This window comes from Lissotriton vulgaris, chromosome 3_2 (genome assembly GCF_964263255.1).
Source record: "Lissotriton vulgaris chromosome 3_2, aLisVul1.2, whole genome shotgun sequence".
NCBI classification, from domain to species: Eukaryota; Metazoa; Chordata; class Amphibia; order Caudata; family Salamandridae; genus Lissotriton; species Lissotriton vulgaris.
This window is the reverse complement of record NC_141690.1, coordinates 186,478,239-186,504,153: the sequence shown is the minus strand read 5'-3', so window position 1 is coordinate 186,504,153 and position 25,915 is coordinate 186,478,239. Positions and strand designations below refer to the sequence as shown.

The 25,915-nt window shown below is 45.5% G+C and overlaps 1 protein-coding gene across 3 annotated transcripts in view; it reads left to right on the top strand.

Annotated features, from left to right (window-relative positions):
• The window catches only part of FAM193A (family with sequence similarity 193 member A), a 577,965-nt gene that overhangs the window by 536,801 nt on the left and 15,249 nt on the right, over positions 1–25,915 (top strand). For all 3 annotated transcript variants that reach the window (XM_086964186.1, XM_086964185.1, XM_086964184.1), the window contains one exon: positions 7,574–7,655. In XM_086964186.1, coding sequence (XP_086820312.1) covers positions 7,574–7,655 — 82 coding nt within the window. The remainder of the gene's footprint in view (positions 1–7,573; positions 7,656–25,915) is intronic.

The window sequence follows — 25,915 nt, the reverse complement described above, 5'->3', positions numbered from 1 at the left end:
TATCAGGGCCCTCTATGTTCCAATGGCTACCCCTTCCTTCCCTGCAACGAAAATATTGTTACTGCTTCAAGGCAAGCTTCTACTTGCTCCGCCGGGAATTCGGACAGCACCTGGGGCACTTTGGCACATGGTGGTCTTAAGTTGCTATCTCTACCCAATCTTGGCTGTGATTCTTCAAAAAGTCAAGTCTGGCAGCATTATGGAACATACTCTATTCCGCTTCTGCCCTAAGTGTTATGCAAAATGGAAAGACCATCATTTGGTGTGCAATCTTTGCCTCCCCCCAGAACACGTTGACATCCTGCAAAACATTGGAATTAGGAGGCGCAGAATTTAATTTCAAAGCAGATGTTTTTATGCTGAAGTGTCTCGCATGCCCGCTTACAGATGACTCCTACTCGAAAGATGGCCTGAGTTTTCTGGCAGTTTTTGATAGCAGTCTGTTTGGGCAATTAGCAAGAAAGGTCAAGCTCTGAAATGTTAGATAACTGTGAAATTACAGCTATCCTGTTTTATCCTACGGGCCATGGAATGGAGGATAGGCCTCTTAAATTGTGTATCAGAATTTCTTTCCTTTTCAGATGATTTCAGTTGTGTTTGGAAAAAGGCTCATGTGTAATGTATCAAGTCAACCATGATAGATCAAGGTTGTGAAGGGTTTTTTAAAATTATTTCTAATTAGTTAATATGTAATGTATTATTAATGGCCCAGTTTTGCCTAGTTCCATGTCATCAATATGGATTTTAAATTGCGAAAATTGAGTACAAACAAAATTATAGCTATCTTTCTTAAATTCCTACCAAGTTGTCGCTTTATGCTTTTTTGCCCAAAGTTCTCATGACCGAAATAGTTATTTAGTAAAGCGAAAGGACAACCCAATAAACCTTTACGAGCATGGGTAAGCACTGAATAAAGGTTAGTGACTTAACTTTCTTTTTGTTTGTTTCTCAATGCTAAGTTCTTGGATTTCCATTCTTAACATCACGTGGTATTATTATTTTGTACAGCCCTAATTCAATTGTATAAAACGGGCCCTTTTCCTTAGCTGCTGCCTGATTAATGTCTAGATATAGGTGAGTTTTCAGAACTGTTTAGTCCAACTGATGTTTTCTGTATATTAACTCGCTCTCTGGTTGACTGTATATCTGGTATTATTTCACTTACAGACAGCATCCTACATTTCATTTGTGTCAATGACTTTTTGTAACTAATTATTCTAAGTGAGTTTATTTTGCATTTGATTCATCTTGGAATCGTTTTAACTTTAGTTGTCTGTGTGTATATAGATTACACTTCAAACACATTTGCACTTTTCAGTTTTTCCTCTCACATGTTTGATTGTCACCATTGGTGCTCGGGCATTAAAAGCTGGTATATAGGTGTACAGATGTATTTATTACTTTTTTTGTGGATCTTTTATCTATATGAGGGTTCATCTATGTAATTCCTATTTACTATGATATACCTGATATGGTCTCTTGGATTAGCGGCATTAGAGACTGTAATATCTACAATCAGTCTGTCTGTTCCTGTATGAATCTCCTGAATCTTCACCATTCTGTTAATTGATCTTCATGGTAAGACATTGATTCTAATTGAAAGAACTTTTACGGACATTGATCTTAGTTTTCCTATTTGGAGATTGAAATTGATTTGGGAAGGTTAATGTCCCATGGAAAATATGCTGATTTGAACCACTTGATCAAATACATATAATTATAATGATTAACTCAATTTTTTGTGTGCCTATTCTTTATGATTAAGTGCTTCATAATATTTAACCTCTGGTTTGATCTTGCTTGGACAGCTAGTTGTCTTAAATCTCTTTGTTGAACGTTCTCTTGTAAACGGTTCCCTGCTAGTCCCTTTCCTTTACTCATAGAAATAGTTATTTAACAAATGTTTTAAATATACTAGTGAGACACGGGCAAATGAAATTAACTCCATTTAAGGCATGTCTGATATGGATATTGCTAGAAGGGTGTTTTTTGTTTTTAGTCGTGTTTGTTTTTATATCTTTTTTGAGTGATTTTTTTACTCTCAACTTGCTTTCCTGACTTGTAATTATTGTATTGGTGTGGTCACTTAGTTGTCTCTTAAACTTCTTATTAAATAGTACGCTTTCACCAAAGGAGTGTTTGTGGCATTACATCAGACCTTATGAAACGTTTTTTAAGTCTCCTTTTGTACCAGAATTTCCCATCCTGAGTTATATATCTGCTCCTGTTGATTTTCACATTTTCAAGTAAAGAGAGAACACCCACGTGGCCTTCTCCATTTGATGAGGAGTTCTAATTTTGACAGTATCGCTCTTTTGGATCAGGCATGTGAACGTCCTACAACTGGATGATCATATTCTTCTGTCACCAGGGAGATACGTGGGATGCTATGTTACAACCCTTCGAAAGACTAACCCCTGTAAGGCAGGGTGAAGAGATCCTGTATGCCCACAGCCTTTCTCTCAGTGTGTAGAGATTTAAGATTACCCCTACTTGGTAGCATGGTTGAATATCTCGATTTGTCATTGCACTGAGGGTTTTAAAGGCCAGCAGCATACATCCTCTTGCGACAGAAATATATTGCACTCCGTTGTCCACAATGAAGATTTAAGCAAATCTCTTTGCTAAATACTACCATACGGAAGTCCACTACTGCTACAGATTTGAGTTCATGCACTTAGAGTGATAGTAGCTCAAGTGCTAAGTGCAGGTTCCCAAGTAAATGTTTGGAAGAAACCACTTTATCTAAAGACAACTCTTACAATTCACGGTTTGGCCGCAGTATTAGTGACCAAAGCAAGGTTAGACTGAATTTTTGTGAGTATGTGCACACTTCACATTGTATCACAAATCTCTCTGCCTCCGAATTCATACCAAGTGACCAAAAGAATGTTCAAAGAACTTTTTTTCTAAGAAGGCTTGCATGCCCAGGTGCCGTAATGAGCATTCTCCAGGAGAGACTGGCACATTCATTCTGGCGGGATGTTCTTATGCATGTGCAAGCACTACAGTGCGTGAGGGAATGTTCTTCTGCCTCTCGCTCTGTTGATGCCTCACGCTAAGGCATGCACAAATGCACAGTTGTGTATGCAAATCTATGTTAGCACACCACATGTAGAACAGTCGGCTTTGGCAACTTTTAAGTACCCAGCTGCGTAGGGATTGTAGTGTATTCTTTCAAAGATAGACTCTTCAGAGCGAATTGCATTGATAAAAAATGTATCCTTTCTTTGTTAAACTTGATTCTGTTTGATATTGTGTTCCAGCTTCAGATTTTTTGTTCTTCTGCCCTACTAGGATTTACTGATGCCTACTAGGTATGAAAAGACTGGGAAACAGAAGGCATATGGTCGATGACTATATCCAAAGTAGAGGGCCCGCCCTATCGCATGGACTAACTAGATGTCCTTACGAGTAAAGCAAATGCTTTTTGTCAGGAAAGCCTTCACCCACCGAGGTTACCCCTTGGTGGCAGTGGCATGCTTAATCATTGGGCTCCTTTTCGTTCCGCTTTGGGACGAGGCGTCCTGCTACCAGTAATTTACACAGGAGCACTGATTGATAGCAGATGTTCCAAGTGAGTGATGGAGGAGTTTTATGTGTGAGTTAAACGTACCTGTCTGGTGGCGGTATTTACTTTAATTAAAATCTGGGAAAGACGTTAGGAAGTATATAATGGGGCGGGGTAATGGTCCTACCTTCCTCTTTAGTGTCTGGCCTTCTTGTTTCTGCCACCCTTCCCTGTGGCGTCGTCAGGACCATGCATTTTACTCCCTGAGAGCATTCCGTACATATGAAGTGCATATCCATCACAAAAACTGCTTTAAAAATTACATATATACATCTAATTGGTGTCCGTTTCTCTGCTTATTAAAAAAAAAAAAAAAAAACGTTGTGCTCCATAGGTCCGCGGATGGGAGGGCTGGCCTGTAGTCGCACTTTCATAAAGGTACCCGCCTGGCCCATTCACCTACTTAGCCATCATCTGTTCCTGCATATTCAATCTGGTTGGTGATGCCGTATGTGCTCACAATATTGTCTGGTACGATTGGCATTACACACCATCTTTAAAGTATGTTTAAATGTTTTCAAAGATAAACAAAAAAGCACTAAGGGAACAGAGTATCTTTTAGAACGAATACCTGTCAGAGCTAATAATGAATATCTTTTTTTCAAGATTTGCCTGACTGGTCTACCTTGCCGTTTGCTTAGACATGCCTCTGAGTATTACACAGAAGAATAGCTCTTATGTTTCTATTATTAGCATTATATTGTCCTTAATGTAGGAATGTTTACATGCATGCAGTTTATTAGCTGATGCTGTGAAGTTAACATTTTTTTGATCCTTTGAGTTGTCTTTTGGAGCAGAGGGAGGACTACTAGGTCATTGATCTCGTCATTGAGTTGATTGTTTTTACATAGTAGATTATAGATATGTATATCAATCACCCTAAAAGTCTTTGACTAAGCACTCTTGCAACAAATACCAAACACTTTCCATGATCATGTGCACACACGCAACCAAATATATACACAAGGGCAGTCATATTCACCAAGGATGAGCGACACTGATATTATATTTTTATAGTTGATCTTAGACGCTGGCACTCGGCTGTGATCTCATTGCCATTACCCACTGTAAGACCGAGTTGGAGGCTGAGGAGAGAGGGTGACATGTTTATGATTTAGCAGAGGCATAGGTATTCCATTCTGAGAAGATTTAAAGTCTGAATTTCTATAAACTAGAGCTCTCTATGGTTGAGATAATTGCAGGAATAGTACAACCACCTCGCTTCTTGTCATTTCGTACTCTTTTTCCTGTCCTACACATTTCCCTGCCTAGAGGAACTCGCACCATGTTGCAGGGGGGCCTTTATTTGACACTGCACATTTGTCTAACCACTTAATGCATTCTGAGTATTGTGGTCTTGTTCCATATATAATTGACTTAATTAGACTAACACACCTAATAGCAACTACTTGCAGGTGAAAAGATCTAGACTGGAAACAGTGTTCATAATTACATGGCGTGAGGTGCTCACTCTACGTGGGGCAGATGTTGTGCGTGTTAAGGAAATAAAGTGAAGATATATTGCAAGTAGCATGTCCTCAGAGGCACCTTTAGCCAGTACAGCATTTTTAGCCATCAACTGTTTAGACATCAACATTTTATTTTGGGTTTCCCATAAGAATTACATACTAATAAGTACTATTATGAAATAAGTTATTGACTAATTTAAAAGGGATTGTTAACAATTTCATGCATGACTTAAGACTACTTAAAAGCATGTGAAAAGTGCGGCCAGTATGCTGGGGTTCAGGTGATGTGTGAATCCCATCAAAGCAGTGGATCGTAGACAGTTTTGGTGTGTTGCTGCATGTGTGTCCTTTCATCACACTGCTGAAGGGCCCAGAAGTGAAATTGTACTTTCATAAGTCTATGTTTGAACTTGCATGCTAGACTTAAATGAGCAGATCACTCAACAGGTTGGCACGTTCTAAGGCATGAGGATCAGATCAAGTTCTTATTTTGAAAAATTACATGACTGGTATAAACATTAAGAGAAAGTGAACTATTGAAAATAAATAGAGGTAAGCTACCACAGGTAGTTATCAAAGAGACAGTTTGAGGTGGGCTATGGAACTGCGGGTTCTTTGTTCACCACCAGTGTTGGCATCATAGCAGTGGCCCTTTGCTTGACAGCATGTTACTGTGTTCTAACCTCTACCTTCTGAGCATTGTGCTGGTCTTCAAAGGAAACCCTAACCTGCTTCTTTTCAGTTACTTTTCTCTTGTTTCTCCTGCCAGTCTATCTCATGATGCTGTGAACAGTTCCCTGACTTGGTGCTGGTGACTAGGTGACTATGTGATGCCACTAACATCGATTACAGGGTGCAAGCTGACTTGTGTTATGTTAACTGCCTCCAGGTTCATGCTCTTTGCCACGTAGCCTTTTGACTGTCGAACCTATCAAAAACCAAATAACCATTTGATTACTTCCTAACTAGCTGCAGCAGTGAACAGAGTCCATACTGATTTACGTTGTGCACTGTACTGCTCAGGAGTGGCTGGAAATATGTCCACTGTCTTTCAGCTTTTTTTATTTGGTAACTTGTGGGGGTGAAACCTGACTGTTTGCGTCCAACTCTGGTATGAAAAAGCCTCATTGCCATGCCAAGTGAGATACAGAGCAGAAGTATAGGCAAAGACCAGGCAGATTGTAAGCACAGCACCACCATGTAGTGTACTGTCGCATAAGTTCTGATTAAAATAAGTGTTAAGAATGATTTGAGGTGCTCAGCACCAACAAACACTGCTATAAATTAAGCACTAGTGATATTGAAATGTCATTGGGTCTGCTTTCTAGCTGGCGCAGTTAGAACCTGTAATATTTAGTTGGAAAATGATTTTTACATTGTAGGTTGAATTTCTGCTAAGCAGATTAGTGAGATTGATACTGTGTCTATTGCAAACCATTTATCAGTTTTCTTGACAGTAATTCAGGGCAATCTCCATATCCTAAAGTCCAAAAGAACTGTCAGGATTTGCATTGGCAGAACTAATGAGCTGAGTCAAATTAGACAGTTTATTGTGTAATAAAGTCCTTTGCTGGAGTGAAAGTTCAAAAAGGAAAGTTTATCAATTGAATTAACCACTAGACTTATTTGGCTCTTCGCTTTCAGAACATCCACAGTATACACTTTTAAAGGCAAGGCTGCAACAGTTGGGTCCTTGGGATTTCACTGTTATAGGATTAAATCTCTGCCATGCCACTACATGGCGATGTGTTAAAATTTCATGTAAGCAATTTCCATTTGAAATTAATCTAGTTCATTTTCATGTAGGCAATATAGCCCCATTACTACTTTGGAAATGGTAGGTGTCCTTGTTTTTGAATTTCACTACTCGTTTCATGTACACAAAATGTCATCTTTTATAGATTCATCAGTGGTTCTTCTCTACAACAAGTATTGTCCATGACTTCCAGTCAGCTCTTTGTCCGTCTGCTATTCATCACTAGTTTTCTCCTCGTGCCAAAATATTATAAGATGGTTTAGGGGGCACCAAAACACTTTGTGTAGCCTTTTAGACAGTTAAGGGATATTTGCTAAATAAGTTTCTAGTGTCATGAAGGGTTCACTTACTAGTGTGGAAGTATTACAGTATGTAAATATATGAATGATACCATGGCTAAATAACCATTTTCAGCCTCTTTTATCATTAGTGAGTGGGTCATTTTTCCCATTTTCACATTTGCCAATACTATAGCGTTGTGCTGCTTCTTATCCATTATCTGCTTGCATATAATTATGTTGCTTGATGTAAAAATATGAGATTCATATATGATCTGCACTGGAGCACCTGTCATACTGATTTAATAGTTCTGCATCCTAATTTCTTTCCAGGAGCATGTTTACCTTTCTCTGTCTTTGTAAACTGTATCGGATTGTTGCAAATTGCTGGGGAAATTAAATCATGTCGGGAATGTCTTAGATAAAGTTCTACGTTTTTTATTTGTCTGTGACCTGACGACAGAGAAATAGAAGAAAATTGGCTGTTTTTATCTTACAGATGACGTGTTTCTTCCCAAAGATATTGATCTAGACAGTGTGGAGATGGATGAAACTGAACGGGAAGTTGAATATTTTAAAAGGTAATTGCCACTGCTTTTTTTGTCAATACTTTGCTAGTGTAAAAATTCCCTTAAGTGGCATATACATTATAGACGACTTTTAACCCCTTCACTGCGGCGGCTATTCCACCGCAGTGCTTAGGGGGAGGGGGCGGCTCGGCGCTCCCGTGCTCGTGACGGAACCGCTCTGACACGAGCCTCAGGTGGGCTGTGCTTGTGACGGAACGGTTCTGTCACGGCCCCGCCCGCCTAATAGAACGGGCCGCGCAGGCGCGGATTTCTCGCCGCGGGCCGTGACTGAATCGTTCCATCACCAGCACAGACCACCCGAGGCTCGTGATGGAACGGTTCCATCAAGAGCACACAAGGGGTTAAAATGGAAAGAATATGTAGTCATTTTTTGATTGGCTGCATACAGCAGAGAATTTCAATATTGAAGATGGAAGTGCATGAAAAGATTTGGCAGCTTTGAAAGATCTAATAGTCTGAATGAAAATTAAAACTTGATTCTAAGAATGAGATGCTATTTGAAGGGTTCAGTTTTAAGAGCCCAACACAGTTTGGCAACTAAAGGATATGATGTTTAGGTGGAGTGTTTTCTTGAGGTGGGGTCTCTCTCTAGAGAAGAATTTGTTCAATGTTTTTGGTTTTATGAAAGCAACTTTAGTTTGTGGATGCCTTTGTTTTATGTAGTGAGTGTGCAAATTAAACCTATTCCATCTTGTGGCCAAATCTGGAGATTGGGTAAGTTGATGATGGTCTAATTGGATCAGGCTAGTTTGATTATGTTGGTTTTGTCTATACTTGGTGATAACAACTTAGTCTGTTTACTCTAAAAGAAGCCAGCCCTGTAAAGTGTTCTACGGCCAATGAATTGTAGATGCATTTGCCTTTGCAAATAGAAAAACTGGAACTGTTCTAGTGGTTTATGTGTAGGCCATTTTAATCCTGCCATTCTTTAGCCTGCAACTTTATGCAAGTACGAGAAGTATTTTGGGGCCCTAAACAGTTTTGCACTTTGACCGTAAGGGTATAGGAGAGAGTTTCTGGGGCTTTGATTGTTCCACGATTTTGGCTGGTTACTCTAGCATAAGACTTTGAACCTAAACAGAAAAAGAGGCTGTGGTGCTCCTATGTTATTGTGCAGGAAGTTTGTAAAGAGTAGTACTTGGTACCACTAGTCCAGTTTTTAAAGCTTTTTTAATCGCTGTTGCTCATATGCAGGTGGCAACTACATTCACTTAATGCTACAACTATGTCAAGAAACCACAACAGATTGTGAAATGACTTATCCCCATATCCAGGAATGCCGAATCACAACTGGATTTGCCTCAGAGCCTCAAACGGTTTCCCCAGCCTACATTTACTCTTAACCAAACCCCACCATAAATTCTGCAAGCTGGCTGTTTTGTCTGCTGGTGACTTCTTTCATACCCTTCATGCAACTCCTTAATGAAAGTAGTTCTCCAGCATTGGATCTTTCATACATGATCATTTGAATTATTCCCCATCAGACTGGGAATACCTGGTCATTTAAACCAGCAATTAACGTTAACATGGCCATAGACCCAAGAACAGTATTCCTTTAGTAGCATATTCACCTCAGTTGAACGCACTCAAATCATTGAGAGCCCCACCGCCCAAGAGGATACCATTGCTCAGATTTTCTACTGCGTATCTAGTGACCTCAAAACTTAAGAATTTAAATTTATCTTCCTGGATATTGCCCCAGACCCTTCTTTACCTTCTGCAGCACAGTGAGTTTTTTTATGGTGTGCGGATTATCCACAACTAGTGTACATTTATTGCCTTTATGCATTGCATGTCTCCTCCTTTGGGAATGATTCTGCAAAAAGTGCCCCTCTAAAAACATCTGCGAAGAAAGAAAACATTTGTTTGTGTCTTCTGCAAAAAGGCAACTCACTTCTCTTGATGCAGTCACTTGCCATTCTGACTCTTCAGACGAAAACTGTGAAGTTCAAGTCACATAGGATCACTAGAAGGGGGGTGCTAAAAATGGTGGAGAATAGGTGTAGGATCAGGCTGATGGACCGCTGGATGACCTTTCCAGAATTCATGCATTCTTGGAGAGAACTGTGAAAAAGCTTAGCCTCCCAATGATTTCGACAAAACAACCTTTTCCTGTTTGACTTCCTGCCATCCATCGTTCCAATGTTTGAGAATAGATATTGCACACCTGACACTGACCCAGACTCTGTGGAAGCTTCCCAGTGAAGAACGTGCAAGTCGATCATGGCTGTTTGCACACCTGAGATAGGAAGGCAGAAGAGTGAGCTCTGTGGTTGCAGCATTCGCAGCTAATGCTCTTACGTTTTGGTGGATGTTCCCAAAAGATGTGGAGTTACATCAACCTGCTTCAAGAATTTTACAAACAGTACACTGTTAAAGGATGCATGAGAGTAGGGACTGATGCCTCAGCCACCATTACTTATTGGCCATGAATTGTTTTTTTAAAATATGTTTTATTGACGTTTTTGCAGAAACAAGCACGTTACATGGTAATATGCACTATTTACGGCAACCGTAATGTTGTTATTCCGTCATAGCTTTCGAGTGTGCAGCGGAAACACTTGTAGTTGCAGTTCAGTTGTTCTCTCTGTAACATGCTACTAGTAAGAACCAGGGATAATTAACTGGGGTGGTGGGGAGGGGGGTGTCAGAACGTAGACATCATGTAGAGCGTCTGGGGCAAGTCAGGTACAGGCCGTTGGCATGACCTATCCCTGTTGGAGGGCTGTCTGCTGGATAGTGTCGCTAGGTGTATTATACAGTGGAGCCTGGAGCGGGGGGCAGTGGCGTGTATGCTTAGCTTTGAGGGACGCGCCATCGGGCTTGTGGGACCGTGCTGAGAGGCATTGGGGTCAGGGTGCGTGCGTAATGCTGAAACTGGTGGGATAGTAGGGCCCATTCAAACGATATGGTAAGTTTGCGTAGACCCTGTGCTTCCTCCTCCCTCAGTGTCTCCTCCTCTGCTTTCGCCCACATCTGTACCGCACCCACCCATGCCTCTATCAGGGGGCCTGCTTTAGTTCACCAGGTCATGGCTATATTTCATTTGGCCAGGAGCGTAGCTAAGGTTGCGAAGCGAGCCTGAACCTCATGAATTTTTGGTTTTCAGAATATTCCTAGTGCTACTGCTTCCCACGTGTGGAGACCCGTGAGTTCTATGAGCATGTCCAGGACTAAAGACCAATATGGACGAAGAGAGGAGCAGCTCCAAAACATGTTTTGGAAATGTGCGTCTGGTGCGTGACATCTGGGGCAGAGAAAGCGGGTATCTGGGCAAAAACGCTGCAGACGTGCCGGTGTTTGATATGCTCTGTGTAGGTCGTAAAACTGAATATTTTTAAAACTTGCATTTCTGGACACTTTCTTGGGGAATTCCAGTGCACGTCCCCACTCCCAGTCATGCAATTGTCTCTCAATTTCATCTTCCCAGATGGCTCGAAGAGCATGCAGTGGTCTATGAACCAGTTCCCTGGTGGCCCTATATAGCCAAGTAACCAAGTGTCTGCCTATACCCATGTATAGTATGGTGCAGGTGACTGGGTGTGTCGCCGGTTCGCCCGCAGAAAGGTCGGTGGCCGAAACCCTCTATAAGCTGTCGGTGAGTTAAAAACTCTCCCGGAGGGAGATTGTATTCTTCCATGAGCCGCTCGTAGGGACAGAGTTGCCCATCTGTGAATAGCTCCTCAGCTTGAGTGAGCTCGCGTTCCGTCCATACCTGGAGCATGGTGGACGTGAAGTATGCCTCACGTTTGGGCCAGCTGACCAGCGGCAGTCGAGGGGAGTAGTGCGGGTTCTCTGCCGACATGCGGTGAACTCTTTGCGTACATCGACTGGCCACTGACACTTGCAGCGGTTACGTCCGTCTTGGCTTGGTGCCTGGAAGCAGTAGACGACAGTGCTCCGGGGTAGGGACTGGACCCTGTACCGTATGCATTTCTCCGGTATGCCTACCCGCCGTCCAGTACGATAGCCATTGTAGTTGCGCCGCCAGGAAGTATGATTCGAAGGCATGGGCGCCGAGGCCACCTTGTGTAGTGGGCAGCTGCAATTTAGTGAGAGCTATTCGATGTCTGCTTGCTCCCCTGATAAGTGAGCGGAGAAGCGAATCCAGGTCCGGAAAAAAGGACTTGGGAGGGATGACCGGCAAATTCGTGAAGTAGTACAATAGCCATGGAACAATGATCATCTTGGCTATGGCTACTCGGCCTATCTGGGCTAACTGGAGGCTCTTCCAGAAACACACCGACGATCTGATGCTGGCTAACACTGTGCGATAGTTGCCCTCATAAATATCGCCGGGGGAGTGGTACAAGTGGACACCGAGATATCGGGGGCGCTCATACTCCAGGAGAGATGCTGTGTCCCTATCCTCTCCTCCCGCGGCTCAAGAGTCGGGCTTAACGGATAGACTGTGGATTTGTCCCAGTTTACCCTGAGCCCGGACACCTCTGCAAACTCAGTCAGAGTGGTCCAAATGGGTGTAAGGTCCGCTTTGATATCTCGGACATATAGAAGGAGGTCGTCCGCGTAGAGGGACACGCAGTGGACCGTATCCCCTATGGAGATGCCCCATGTGGTCCCCTCCCGACGGAGTCGTATCGCCAGCGGTTCTACTGCCAGGGCGAAGATCAGGGACGATAGTGGGCAGCCCTGTCTCGTACCTCTCCACCTTAAAAGGGGGAGAAATGTATCTGCCTATTCTAACCCGCGATGTGAGTTTGGTGTATAGAAGCTGTGTGTATTTTAGGAGAGTTGGACCGATTTCCGCCGGTTGTAGGACAGCAAAAAGGTAAGGCCATGTAAGAGTATCAAAGGCCTTCTCCAAGTCCAGAATCAGGCAATCCGCATGAGGGTTCGCATCGTACTTATTGGCCATGAATGTACCAAACATCTACTTCCACCAGCTGGCAGGGGTGGCGTAAAAGCACTTCAATTGATCTGTAGGTGCACGGCAAAGTCCTGGATATGCCCCTTGATATTCAAACACACTTCAGCAAACACATGGATGACTAAAAGTAAAAAAACATCAGCTGGCAGGTAGTTGTTGATGCTTCTAAGTGGATATTCCTCATCCTTCGAATATTCCCAGGTGCCAGGCTTAATCCAGGAAATAATTCAGCAATGCTACCATGCTGACAGGTGGCTCCGCGGTGACTGCATACTGCCTAAGACGTGACTGAGTGTAGCCACATATAAGCTCCATATCTGAAATCCCAGGGAAAAGAGCAAAAACTACCTTCACCATTATATCGATCACAGGTAGGAGGAGGCAGAGAAGGGAAACTAAAAAGGACTGTTGTTGTCCATCACAGACAAAGAGGGGCATGACTGACACCAAGGACCAATCGGAGGGTGCCAGGGAAGAAGATAAGCCAGCCACCAATACAGGCGTGTGAGGTTCAAGGGCATGAATGGACCAAGCCAGAAGACGCACAGAACCAGCTGGAAGACGTGAAGATCGGGAAGCCGGTATCGATGTGGACATGAGACGCCGCGGAGGAGTGTCCTGCAGACGAGGGTCCAGACAGCAGCCCAGTAGCCTGATGTTGAGGAGTGGTGGTCACCCTTGGAGGAGAACACGGTACCCGCCGCCACTCAGGAGAGTTTCCGCAGATGCACTAAATAAGTGGGAGGAAGGGGAGACGAAGGGTGCAACTCGGGCGGGTTTTTCAGAGCTCCCAGGTAAGGGGTTGGAACAGGGCAGTTATTCAGTTGAACCATTTTCCTTTTATTTATATTTTCCTCCTGGCGCCTCTTGTCTTTGTTTCCTCTTTATTTCCTCCACATAGTTTTGTTCCTGTATTATCCAGCCGCTGTGACTGGTGGGGAGAAGAGACCAAGTCGTACAATACAAACAAGCCCAGAAGGGGATTTTGGCTCCTTTTTGTTTGTTTTGAATTACCTCATTTCGTTTTGAGTTCTCTCTTCTTCTAATAATCACTAGGAATACCAAGAAGACTAACTAGAAATTCTGCCTATCACGCTCTATCCTGTTCACCCTAAGCCACATCCACACTAAGCCACTATATGCTACAGACTGACCTGTCTCCACAGCGCCTCACTATTTTGGGATTTGGTGAGGTACCTATCCTGCACAAGATTTATGAACATACTCCTACATACCGCCACCTTCCTGTTTCTTTTTGCTTTAATCCACCAAAAGGCCCTCCTGAGCAACTCCAACAAACAGCACCATCAAGCTGAAAAGGGACGGAAGAAGATTTAAAGCATCTGTTTGAAACCCTGTTTTCCCCTAATCTATGTAACTTCTGCCAATAAAGTCATTTAACATTAAAAAATGTATACAGCCTCCTTGCTTCTGTTTCCGCCCATCCCTCCCACACCCCACATGCTGACTTACATCCCTTTCTTTCTACTTCTTTGGCCATCTGGACTCCACTCTCAACTTAGTTGGTTTTCCGACAGCCTTAAAGTTGTAAACAATGTGCCAGTGAACGATATACTCCTGAAAACTACAGGATTTAACCCATTAACTATGTAGACTGTAGAAAGCAGATGTCCGTCGCAGACCCAGAAAACGTGCGTTTGTGGTCTATAGACTCGTGGAAGAGTTGTATGACAAGTGTTCCCACATGCACCTTAAGACAGTTTGGGACTCTGACGCAAAACTGTCTCCGAGCACAGTGGTCGAAACATGGGAACCTCTCCAAGATGCGGGCAGATCGCAGTCACAATCTTGAGACCACTACCGTGAAAAATGCACTTTGCGGTTAAAGTCTTCCTGTAAGTCCGAGTAGACGTCTAGACAAATGCACAACACGCGAAGTTGGACTGATCCCATCTTTCCACTCAGTCTAGTGAGAAGTTGTGAGTGTGTGTAGGAAACTGGCTCTGTATATACTATACCAAAGTGAGGTATAGTGTGCACAGAGTCCAGTGGAAACCAAAAGGTAGGCAGAGGTAAAAGTAGATCAAACTTTACTCTCGATTTGAGGTAGTATGGTCTAGCAGTAAGGCAGTATCACGGGACAGTGTTAAGCATTTGTTGCACACACTCAATCAGCAAATGACTTCACACACTCAAAGATTAAACTTCTGACCGATTATTTTTGTATGAAAATATTCTTTGTTATTTTATTTCCTAGAACCAGGCAAGTTTGGATTTGTAATGGTATATGCACTTCGTTTTGACTTACAGTATTGTTTCAGATAAATACAATGCTTTGTTAATACAGTACAGAGACTTGAATGGGCTTTTCAGTAAAATACCAGGTAAGTTATTTTTTAGATTACTTATCTTGCACAGTGTAGTATACGTAGATACTACAATGGGACATTTCCTGTAAACGGGAAACTAAAAGCATTTTTGTTAAATAGTACCATTTTAAAGAATTTCTTTAGGTTTTCAAACTCCACAATTAGAAACTTTTCCAAGAAAAACAGTCAATGTTATCCTATGGAGGAAAATAGTGTTATTGGTTTTAGGGTAAGTATTCGGTAGTGGAAGTTGAGGTTCCGGGGGTAGACTCAGGGGTTCCCCAGGGTCAGGGATGCACTCTTGTTACACCCTCAGCAGCACTAGGGCGGCCGGGTGCAGAGTGCTGAAGCTCAATGTTATCCAATGGAGTATAGGGGGCCTCTGGTTGGTAGCTGCTGACGAGCAGTCCACTTGGTTGTGGGAGCAATGCTCCTGGACTTTAGCTCAGGGCAAATGGGGAAATAAAGTAGCACCAAAGGTGCACCCTCAGTGGCACTAGGGCGGCCAGGTGCAGGGTGCTGTTTCGACGTGGGGCGCCCTGTTGTTTGCAATGGGAAACCTCCGGTTTGCAAAGGCACTGCAGACTCTGGGACGAAGGTCTTCTGGGTGAGACCACCACTTTGAGAGGTATGTTGGGGGTTGCTTAGGCACCGTTGGTTTGGCCACCCAAGGCCGTGGGGTGTCAGAGTGCCTTTTGGGGTTGGATCTTCTTACCAGCTCCTGGTTGCGGTTGGGGGGACCTTCTGGATTTAGATTGCAGGTGTAAGCTGGAGGCTTGAAGCAGGTATGGGGTCACTGGATCTCGGGTCAGGATCGCCGGGGAGACCAGCTCGTGGGATTTGCCCGCTCAGGCCGTAGATGGTTGGTGCAGAGTGATGCGGATTTGCGGTGTCCGGCCGGAGGTTGGAGATTAACAAATCCGGTGTTCACAGGAGACGCAGTCTTTGTGGTTGAAGGCAGGCAGGTTCTCTGGGGTTTTCTAGTTTGCTGGCTGCAGGACACTGGAATTTCGCAGGAGCAGGTTTGAGGTGGAGACAGGGCGGTAGGGCTGAAGACAAGTAAGTGGGTGGCTTCCTCTTCTTTTCTTGTAGTTTCTTCTGGTCAGATGAAGCAAGGTTCAGGGGTGCCCCTAAATACTAGATTTAGGGGCTTTACTGGTAGGTAAAAGGTTGGGACCAAAGGGTCCCTTCCCCCCCCCCCCTTTTTCCCCCCCTATTATGCCACCCTCCAGTGGAAGGCGGCATATGCCTTTCCCTGGTTGGCTGTGTCCCCCATCTTCAAGTTGGCTGGGACTGGAAGTTGTGCTCAACCTCACCTACCTGAGGGGTGGAGTTGGCAGAGGTTGGCACACCTCTATTCCTCACTTGTTTTTCCCGCTGGTTCTCCTGCCCAAAGTGGGGGGTCAGAACCAGTGGGGACCAGCTGCTGACAGCAGCAAGTGGCCTGGGGACAGCTAACAAAGAAGGCAAGCCTTTGAGGCTTCTTCTTCTTGGACCCTGCACTTCCGGATTTGAGACAGCAGGTTGAGCTTTGCATTTGAGGATTGCCTTGAGATTTTTTGGGATCTGCTGACCCACATTCCAACCACGGATATTTGTGGGTGTACTTACGACCGTGCCGCTTCCCATACTAAGAGCTTCACAGAGCCTACTCCCCTTGACTTCACAGCTTGATTCTTCGTGCTGTTGCTAGATTGGGTGCTCTCACACGGTCCTGATAAAGACCCCACACTAAGGATTGAACTACCTTAAACATTTAACGGGCTTGAAACGATTATTACCCAACTTAGTACAAGCTCTGACAACTGAAATTTATTATGAGTGTCCTTACAGTGCTATGTTTATATACTTGAGTATGTCGCCTGTTATAGGCTGGACAAGTTTCACTATGTAAATATAATGTGTATATGTCACATTACCTCCCCCCTATTTATTACCCTCACTCACTCATTTTGATCCAGAACACTCCTACCCCTCTTTCTGCACCAGAGCACCACTGTTGCAAATAGAATTTTGTTCCACATGTATGAATAATTGTGTTATCCATAACAAGTTATCGATGCTTTGAAAATAAATTGCATACATTGCGGATTTGCAAATTTGGTGTTGTGAATGCCACCATTTCTTTCATACTGATAAATTGTTGGTACTGTGACCATTTTTTTACTGTACTGCAGTTTTGACTTGGGTCAGGTAGCATTTTGGGTTACCTCATTGATACTAAACATCCTGGGGAGGAGGCTTAGCACCTCGTCCCAGGATGTGCATTGTTTCAGGCCACCGAGAGCAGCAGGTTCTAGATCCAGGGGTCCAGAAACATGTCTGGTGGTGGCAGCTGAAAACAGCCACTTAGCCAGGACACTAGTGGTAGGTTAGTTTTCAGGGGGCATCTCTAAGATGCCCTCTGAGTGCATTTTTCATTACATCCCACACTGGCATCAGTGTGGGTTTAATGTGCTAAGAAGTTTGATACCAAACTCAGTTTTCAGTGTAGCCATTATGTTGCTGTGGATATTCATAATGACAAACTCCCAGCACCATATACTCTTAATGGCAGAACTGTACTTAGTGTCTGAGAATGGACTTACACACTATAGGGGTACAGGGCTCATGCATCTGTACCCTCACCACTTGTATAGTGCACCCATCTAGAGGGATGACTGATATATACCAAGGCCATGGGTTGTAGGCGTGGCCCACAGGGATGTGTGCTGTGTCGACTCTTTCTTTGTTCTGCGCCAAGACACGCAACCTGCAAAGGCAGTCTGTGTGTGTAAAGGTACAGGGCCTCTAAGGGTGCCACAATAAGTGTTGCAGCCCTTGGAGGTTTTCCCTGGTCACAGTGCCTTGGGTACCTGTGGTACCATTTACCAGGGGGTGGCCTGTGGCTAGAGATGCCAATTTGGTTCAGGCTTCAATGCAGTATTAGGGAAAGAACCTAGGCCCTGGGACCTGGTTAGCAGGAGCCCAGGGCACACTCAGTCAACGTTCATTAGCAATTCAGCAAAAAGTGGGCGTTAACCATGCAGAAAGGGACTCTTTATCACAGTGTCAAAATGTTGATCACATGCTCAAGTGTCCCCTGCATCGGATGCAGTCCTGCTGTCTTCCTTGACCCAGCAGATTCAAGCTAACCTGGCTGAGGAAGGATGAAACCCCGAAACATGTCCTAGGATTCTTGTCTCTGGTCCGGCTGGACTGTTCCCATGGGGAACTGGGTCAAGTGTGATTTGCATAAGGCTGGGTCTAAACTGAAATAGCGTGGCATGCTAAAAAAACAATGGGGGTGAATGTTTGATTGCTTCAGCATTCCGTCCATCATTAGTTCTTTTTCGATTTGTTGCCCTGAGTGGGAAGGATATGCCCAGACGTGGGTCCCATGCTCGCTAGGCCACTAGTTTAAGCTATCCTGGCTGATGAGGAGTGAAACCCCGAAACTGGTCCTAGGATGTTTGTCTCTGGTCCAGGGAGAACTGGCCTGGCAGTTCGGGCTGGATGGTTCCCATGGGCAACGAGGTCAAGACAGATTTCCACATGGCTGGGTCTAAACTGGAATAGCGTGGCATACAAAATGGATTTAACCCAGATCTGTGCCTGGGGTGAATGTTTGATTGATTCGGCATTCCGTCCATCATCTGTTCTTTTTGCATTTACCCGTGACCCACCAGCAGATACTGGCCTTTGAAAAAGGCCATAATGCAGATCCTTGTTAAGCTTCCAGCTCCCTCTGGACATGCCTTTGGGCCGGGGTCTTAAGTCAAGCTTCTGCTAGCAGGTTTGCCCCTGACATAGACTGCCCACTACCCACCTGAATTTGACTCCTGCACTGAGGGTGACACAGCTACTTAAATGCAGACACCAGTTTCACCGGTTCCTCACAACAATGCAACTCTGATCTGAACCCAAACTGGCTATATCCCAGTAAAGACCTCTGTCATGCTATGAAATCATGAAGGCGCAACTAGTAGTTAAACAGCCAGCTTTCAGTCTAATATCTCTGCCCCAGTGCCAGTACTAACAGAGGAATTGGGCTTTTTTTTGGTTCTGATTTGGACCCGATGCAAAAAATATCCTATGCTCCTGAAGACACTGATGGAGGAGGAGGAGGATTCCTTTGCCCTTTCCATACTGAGGATTCATTACAGGCACACTTGCAAGAATTCCAGTCTCCTGGCTTGACTGGGTAAGACTCGCCACGTGGGCCACATACAAATGAAAATGCTTTGTTTGCTGTAGTGGCCCAGAGGCATCTGAGGTACTTTAATTACAGTTTTCCACTGTAGAAATTAAGACCAATATATTGACTGAAATGTTACTGTCAGTGACTGCTTCTTCTGAGCTGTTTTACCCACTTCCACTTGGTCTAAACCATGCTCATACCAGCCGGTCACATGTCCTGTGGCTAGACATCATAGGGCAGCCGCTGGTGATCTGAGCTTTTTAACTAAATATGGACACATGACCGCTTGATTGTCCAAACTTCAACAAGCAAGGTAAATCCAAATTCCTTTACGATCAACCCTCCAGATAGTTTGAAATATATGAGAAAAAAGAATGTGTTTCACCAGTCTAGCACTCCGCTCCAGTAATGTAGTTTGGCTTCTGTGGAAGTATGCCTGTGCACTGTGGGGGTACTGCCAGTGACCTCTTGCTGGCTGGTCATTAACCCAAACTCTGCTGAATGGTCAGGAGTTAGCCAAGTATATACTGAGCTGGCCTGGACATTACAAACTGCTTCAGTTAACCTATTGGCATTAGGGTCCTGCTCAGAGAATGCCTGGAAACTATCAACCAGGTTTTTGGTGATATACAAGTATCCTTAAAAGATAGCCCTTTGACAGCTATGTGCTTTTTGGACGAATGGCTAATTTGGTACTATAACTGTTAAAGAATAGTCATGCCGCAGCGCGATCCTTGGAACTATTGATGCCAGCTAAGCAATTCCCACATCAACACATTAAATTCAGGGGCACTTCCAGTGGGCTAGCTTATAAACTGCGTTACACCTCCCAACCTGTATTGCAACAACCTACCCATTCCTTTTAAGGCTGTAGACGTGGCACCAATAAATAGCGTGAAATCCAGAAATTCTCCAAATCTCCTTTATTGCTACAGTAGCTTCTGTGCCTCTTTAACTTGCTTTCTTGAGCTCACACCTTGTCACTTGTAGGTAGAATTCAACATTTCCTCAAGACTGGCAATCCTCACGTTGCACATTGAGGAAACATCCTGCTAATCAGTTTCTTCCCACCCTGTCTTCCCCCACACTAGAGCCTCTTTTAGAGGATCATCCTGCCATCCTGATGCAGGGAGTCGATCTTCTGTCAAAAGGTTGCTGTTGGGTGGATACCAGACTTGGAGAAAAATGCTACTTCCTCATTCTGTAAAAAAGATGGAAGCCTTAGGTCTACTCTGGACCTCTACATGATGATTGCATTTCTGGTTCAAAATAAACACTCCGGCTTAGATTTGGTTCTGGACTCAGGACACTGGATGGTATTGTTGGACTTGCATGACTCATTTTTACATATACCTATTTTGTTATGTTCTGCCAATTTGTAGAACGCCCCGTCACCCGGGAGGGTATCTTGGATGCTGAACCCTAGCCCAACTTATGACCTAGTCTTCAGCTTCTTGTGGAATTTAGGATTTGAGGAGGAGGCTGTTATATGTTACTGCAGATTGTCAATGCTGTGGGTGAAAGCTTGAATGCCAGACCTGGTTTCCTGTAGTCATCTGATGTGTGCAAGTAGGAGTCAAGACGAGTTGTGGTGTCTGGAAGGTTTGTGAAAGCAGATTGAGATTGTTGAGGTGTCCTGGGCCAGTGTTATGTAGTGCCTTGAAAGGAGTTTGAATTGTGCTAGTTTGTATATGGAGAGCCAGTAGAGCTCCTTCAAGTGTGGTGTGGTGTGGTGTGGCGCGATGGGAGTGTGGCGTGGGAAGGTGAGAGGTATTCTGCCCACTGAATTCTGATTGGTCTACAGCCTTTGGGTGAATTTGTTGTTGATCCCGACATAGGTGTTCCCGTAGTTCAGCTTGCTTGTTATAAGGATGGACGTTATAGCTTTCCAGTTGCTGATTGGGAGCCATTTGAAAATGCCTCCTCAGCATCATCAGGGTATAGAAGAATGAGATGGTGACAGCGTTGACTTGGGGGGTCATGTTAAGTTTGCTGTTAATGACTATCCCAAGGTTTTTGGCATGGGTGAAGGGGGTGGGTGTCGGTCCTAGCTCTGTTGACCACCAGATGGAGTCCCAAGTTGAAGTGCTCTTCTTGAAGATCGCAATTGCAGTCTTGTCAGTCGTTGGTCTTCATACAGTGGGCAATTTCAGTAATGCAGCCATTGAACTTTATAAAGGTACTGGGGGTCTTGTCATAAGGTAGAGAATCAGCTGTGTGTGAAGGAAAGAATGTTGATATTGTGAGAGCCAATGATGCTGGGCTCTTGTATGCGTTGGAGAGGGTTGGGCTCAGGGAGGATCCTTTTGGAACTTTGTAGATGAGGTTGCAGGGCGTCCAAGGTGTATGGCTCTAGGCAGACTAAATGGGTCCTTCCAGTCAGGATGGAGCTGGTCCATCTGAGCGTGTGTCCTTGGATTCTGATGTTGTGTAGGCTTTGGATGAGATAGGGTGGGAGACTGTCAGATATTGCGGAGAGGTCCAGGAGGGTAAGGGCTACCGTGTCTCTTCCATCCCAAGTCTCATGTGGATGTCATCCTTGGTGACGATGAGGGTTTTTCCATGCTGTGATCTGGATTGAAACCAGCCAGATGGTGTAGAGTAGTTGGTGGTTGTTGAGATGTTCAGTGAGATGTTTGTTGGTGATTTTTTTAAAGACCTTGGCTGGGAATGGTATCTGGGGGATTGGATTTTAGTTGGCAGGCCCGCTGACAGTTTCCTTGGGGAATGAGGACAGTTGTGTGTTTCCAAGCATCTTGGAAGGTCATGAAAGAGGTGGGGGTATTCAGAATGGGTGCAAGCTTGGTGCTGATGGGTTTCTGTCCTCTGGAGTAGGCGTGGTGGGGGCATTTGTCCATAGGAGCCCCTGATTGGATTGTCTTCCTGGTTGAAGTGGTTTCTTCTGGGGTGATGATGGACCCTGTGATTAGCATTAGTTCTTTGGGTAAGATTGGGAGGCGTTTGGAAGTGTCTGGGTGCAGGTTGAAGTTGCTGTGAATGGCGGTCATTTTGTTGCTGAAGTTTAGAGAGATTATTGCAGAGGTCCTGCGAGCGGGGTGATTGAGTTGGAGGCGGCTGCTGGTGAGTTGAAATCCTTCAAAATGGAGAAGATTTCTTTGCTTCTTTGGGTGCTGGCAGTTATGTGTCCGCCAGACCAGCACGTTTGGTGGTCCAGGTCATTTGATGGTAGCGTCTCAAAGCGGATTTGAAAGTGCTCCTGCCTGCATTAGTGTTTCATTCGCTATTTGCGCTTCAGTTGTTTGCGGTAGTGTTTCTTCAGTCTCAGTTCCTTTGTGTACCAACTGGTCTGGGGTCTATATCTTGTTGTATTTGAGTGGGGCCAGGGAATCGGCGCAGGACGTGATCCAGTTGTTGAAATTCTTGATGGTATTGATTACTGGTCAGTGATGCTGCTCCAGTTTAGGCTGGTGTTTCGGTGGTGTGTTCGTTGGACAAAGAATCTGTACTTGATGAGGATGTGGTCTGTGCAGGAGACGTTAGTAGGGTGTTTCAGAAGAGTGTGAAAATAGTGTCCACGTGGTGTCCCATGACGTGGGAAAGTCTCTTTACTCATTGATTGGGCGAGGCCCAGGTTTCAGTGTGTTTGACAAGTGCTTTAGAGTTTGAGTCAGAGTGGTATTCTGGGTGAAATTTCAGGTTACTAAGTAGGATGTAAGTGCTAGTGTCAAGGCCGAGTGATACGACAAAGTCTATGATTGTGCTGCTGAAGTTGGTGCGCGTTCCAGGTGGTCTGTTGATGAGGGTGCTACTTAGGGTGAATTTGGCTGTGATGTGAAGCTTGAACAACAGATTTTCCAAGTTGGATGATGTCATGTCCGTGGAGGTGGTGCACCTGATGGCGTTCTTGCAGATGATGGCGATTCAGCCTTCGGGCTTGTGGAGTCTGTCCTGCCTTGCGATATTGCATCAGAGGAGGGGTGGAATGAAGAAAAGTAGGTCCGGGCACACTTGTGCGGCAGTCCCAGACCTCTGCAATATGTGAGTGTGCGGTTGTGTCGAGGAGCGTGTTGAGTGTTGTGTGGATGATTGCAGGACTGTGTGAGAGTGGGGTGTTTGATGCTGTTAGTGCTAGTGCAGTGAGTGTTGAGAGTTGGTGAGTGCATTAAAACTTGAAGGAAGCGCATGAGAACACTCCCTCAGTGTTGTGTAGTGCAGCGTGGCAGCAGCATAGGGAGTGGTGACTGGGGCGCAGGGCATGAAGGGTTGCGAGTGGAAAAGAACCAGGATTTCTGGTGCTGGAAAAGGTCCAGGCGCAGACAGGCTTGCATTTGGAGCACCAGTGAGGCCTCCGTGCTGCAGCCGCCACAGACTAGTCCTGGGAGGGGGGAGGAGTGATATCACTTTCCTTGTAGATGGATGATGGGAAATCCAATGATGTCACTGTAGGAGAGTAGGGTCTGCAATCCTATGATCACCCAGATTTTTTGCTTTTGTTTCACTGGTTTACGACTTTCTCTGGCTGTGGGCCTGCTAATCAGACCCACAGCCTGGTTGTTCTCTTTCTAAATTACGATATGTACCCTAGGTGCATTTACCAATTGGTACTGGGCCACCTTATCAGACCCTGTAACTCAGGGCATAGGTGTACCCAGGGCTGCCAGGGGCTGCAGCATGTATTATGCCACCCCTGGCTGGCCTCCTAAATTTGACACAACTGGCTGCATGACAGCTGGGGCGAAGTCGTGTAATCACACTTTGCTTTAGATATAGTAGCCCTATATCTAACCATACAATGGACACTCGAGTTCCTATCAGTCACTCCTATGGCAGGCCTTGACAATCCTGAAGGCAGAGTGCAGGGGCTCGTGTGAACTAGGCTCTGGCCCGAGCCGAGCCCGGTTGCAGCTTGCGGAATCAAGACCCAATGGCTGTTCCATGATAACGCGTACCACATCGGTAACTTCGGTGTCGCGTTATCAAGACATGTCGAGTAAGGTGTCATACGAATCGGGATGCTGCCCTCTCCCCAACTCTGGCGACGAGGTTAGCATTCCGCCCTTCTAGAGGGACACGACATGTACGTAACTGTGAACCCCGGTTAAAGTTAACTAAAGCCTCAGCTCCACAAAATGGATGCTGCCACCACAGACACGAGTCTGACCTCCTGCTGCTGGGAGTCCTTCCAGCGAGGAGAGCTTGGACAAAGGGTTTCCTGTCGAGGGCGGTGTTCGCACCGTCCCAGACAGGGTTTGTGTATTCTGGGTAGGTAGGGCTTTTGCGAGAAGGTGACTGCGGAGTGGCACCCCGGTGCTCACTACGCATCTGCCGGTCAGAACCAGTTCCAGGGGCACCAGCCCTGACCTGGGGAAAGTCCGGCAGGGGAGAGGGGTGTAACTACCTCCCTTCCTGGTCCCACCCTTAGGGCAGGACCTAGTCATGTACCCACCCCTTTCTTTATCATAAAGGCCGGAGCGGGGACCCTTCCAAATTAGATCATCTTTGAATCAAGAACTACTTTCTACGAAAGGACACTCAAGACTCTTCTCAAGATTTCTCCCTTGTGACTAAGGAGTAGTCACCCTGCATCAGCGGGCACCATCTAAGAACTCTGCGGTTTGCTGCAAGTCCTTCCTCAAGGATCCGACGGCCCAGCTCGACGAGAACCGGCTTCCCTGGCACCTCTGACCTCTACCCACGTCATCAGCTCAGCTGTGATCTGTGGGTGCGACGAGACCTCGAGGGACCGGCCATCATCAGAACCTGCACGCTCTTAACCAGCACGACCATCGAAGCGATTCCCTGGTGAGTGCTCTGGGGTCCGAGAAGCCCCGACCCTGAGCCGCTCCAGCACCGAAGTGCAGTCTCCCAGCATCTCCACGATCTGCGTGGGGCCCTTCTGCTCGCTGCTCAGCACGTTGTCTGGTCACTAGCCGCTGGCTTGTGCCCTTCTGTGACGACATCCGACAATCAACCCTGCTGGTCTGGTTGCTCCAGACTGGCCCTTGCTTCCATCATTGCGAGAAGCACCCCGGACCCTCCTGGTCCACTCAAGACGCCATCTTAGGCCCACCACGTGGCCCTGAGATTTGCCAAGGCTTGTTGCCCCCTCCTGGGCCCAGCGACGCCGACAGCATCATCCTTCGTGGGACAGCTCGCACCTCCACCGTGGTCGCCGACAACGCCTCCTGGTCCGTGAGACTGCAGAGCCTAGCGTCGCCCACTCACCTGGTCGAGGTGACGGCCAACCGGTGCCATCCTGGTACCCTCTGACTACTGGCTAGTAGTACGAACTTGGTCCCCTCTGCTTTCAGGTATCAACAATCTCTGATCCAGGCTTGGATCTCTACGAACTATTCATCACTGGTCGCCGGCCAGCAACTCCTTTTCTTCCGGCTCCTGGCTCGTCAGCGAAGACCCCGACGCCTGTAAGACTTGTGCAGCCGCAGCCCTCGTGGCTAGGTAACTCGGCATTTCGGTGCCTGCATAGCCTCTTTACTCTAGGGTCCCGAGTCCCTCGCTTCCGACTTGCCTTATCGGGTCCGCCCGAGACCTTAAACTTTCCGTGTCCTCGGACACTTGTTTTAATTGTGCACTTGAAGTATTTTCCTAAGAGATTTGGTTTGTGCTTAGTACCCTGTCCTCATAAAGAGTCCAGGGCTGTTGTGAATCTTAATAAATATCCTGTTTATTTTCATAACACTTGTGTGGTGTCCTTTCACTGGGTGTTCAAGGGGTACATGTGTGGTAAACAGCTGGCTTAACGCGCCCTCTCGAGTCTTTAGCCTTAGACTGCTCGTATCCACGCTACTAGGATAGCTGGTCTATAGGTTGACTTACAACCAAACACCATAAGGGTCGTTGGAACGATACATAGCGGTCGCTAGAATAGCGA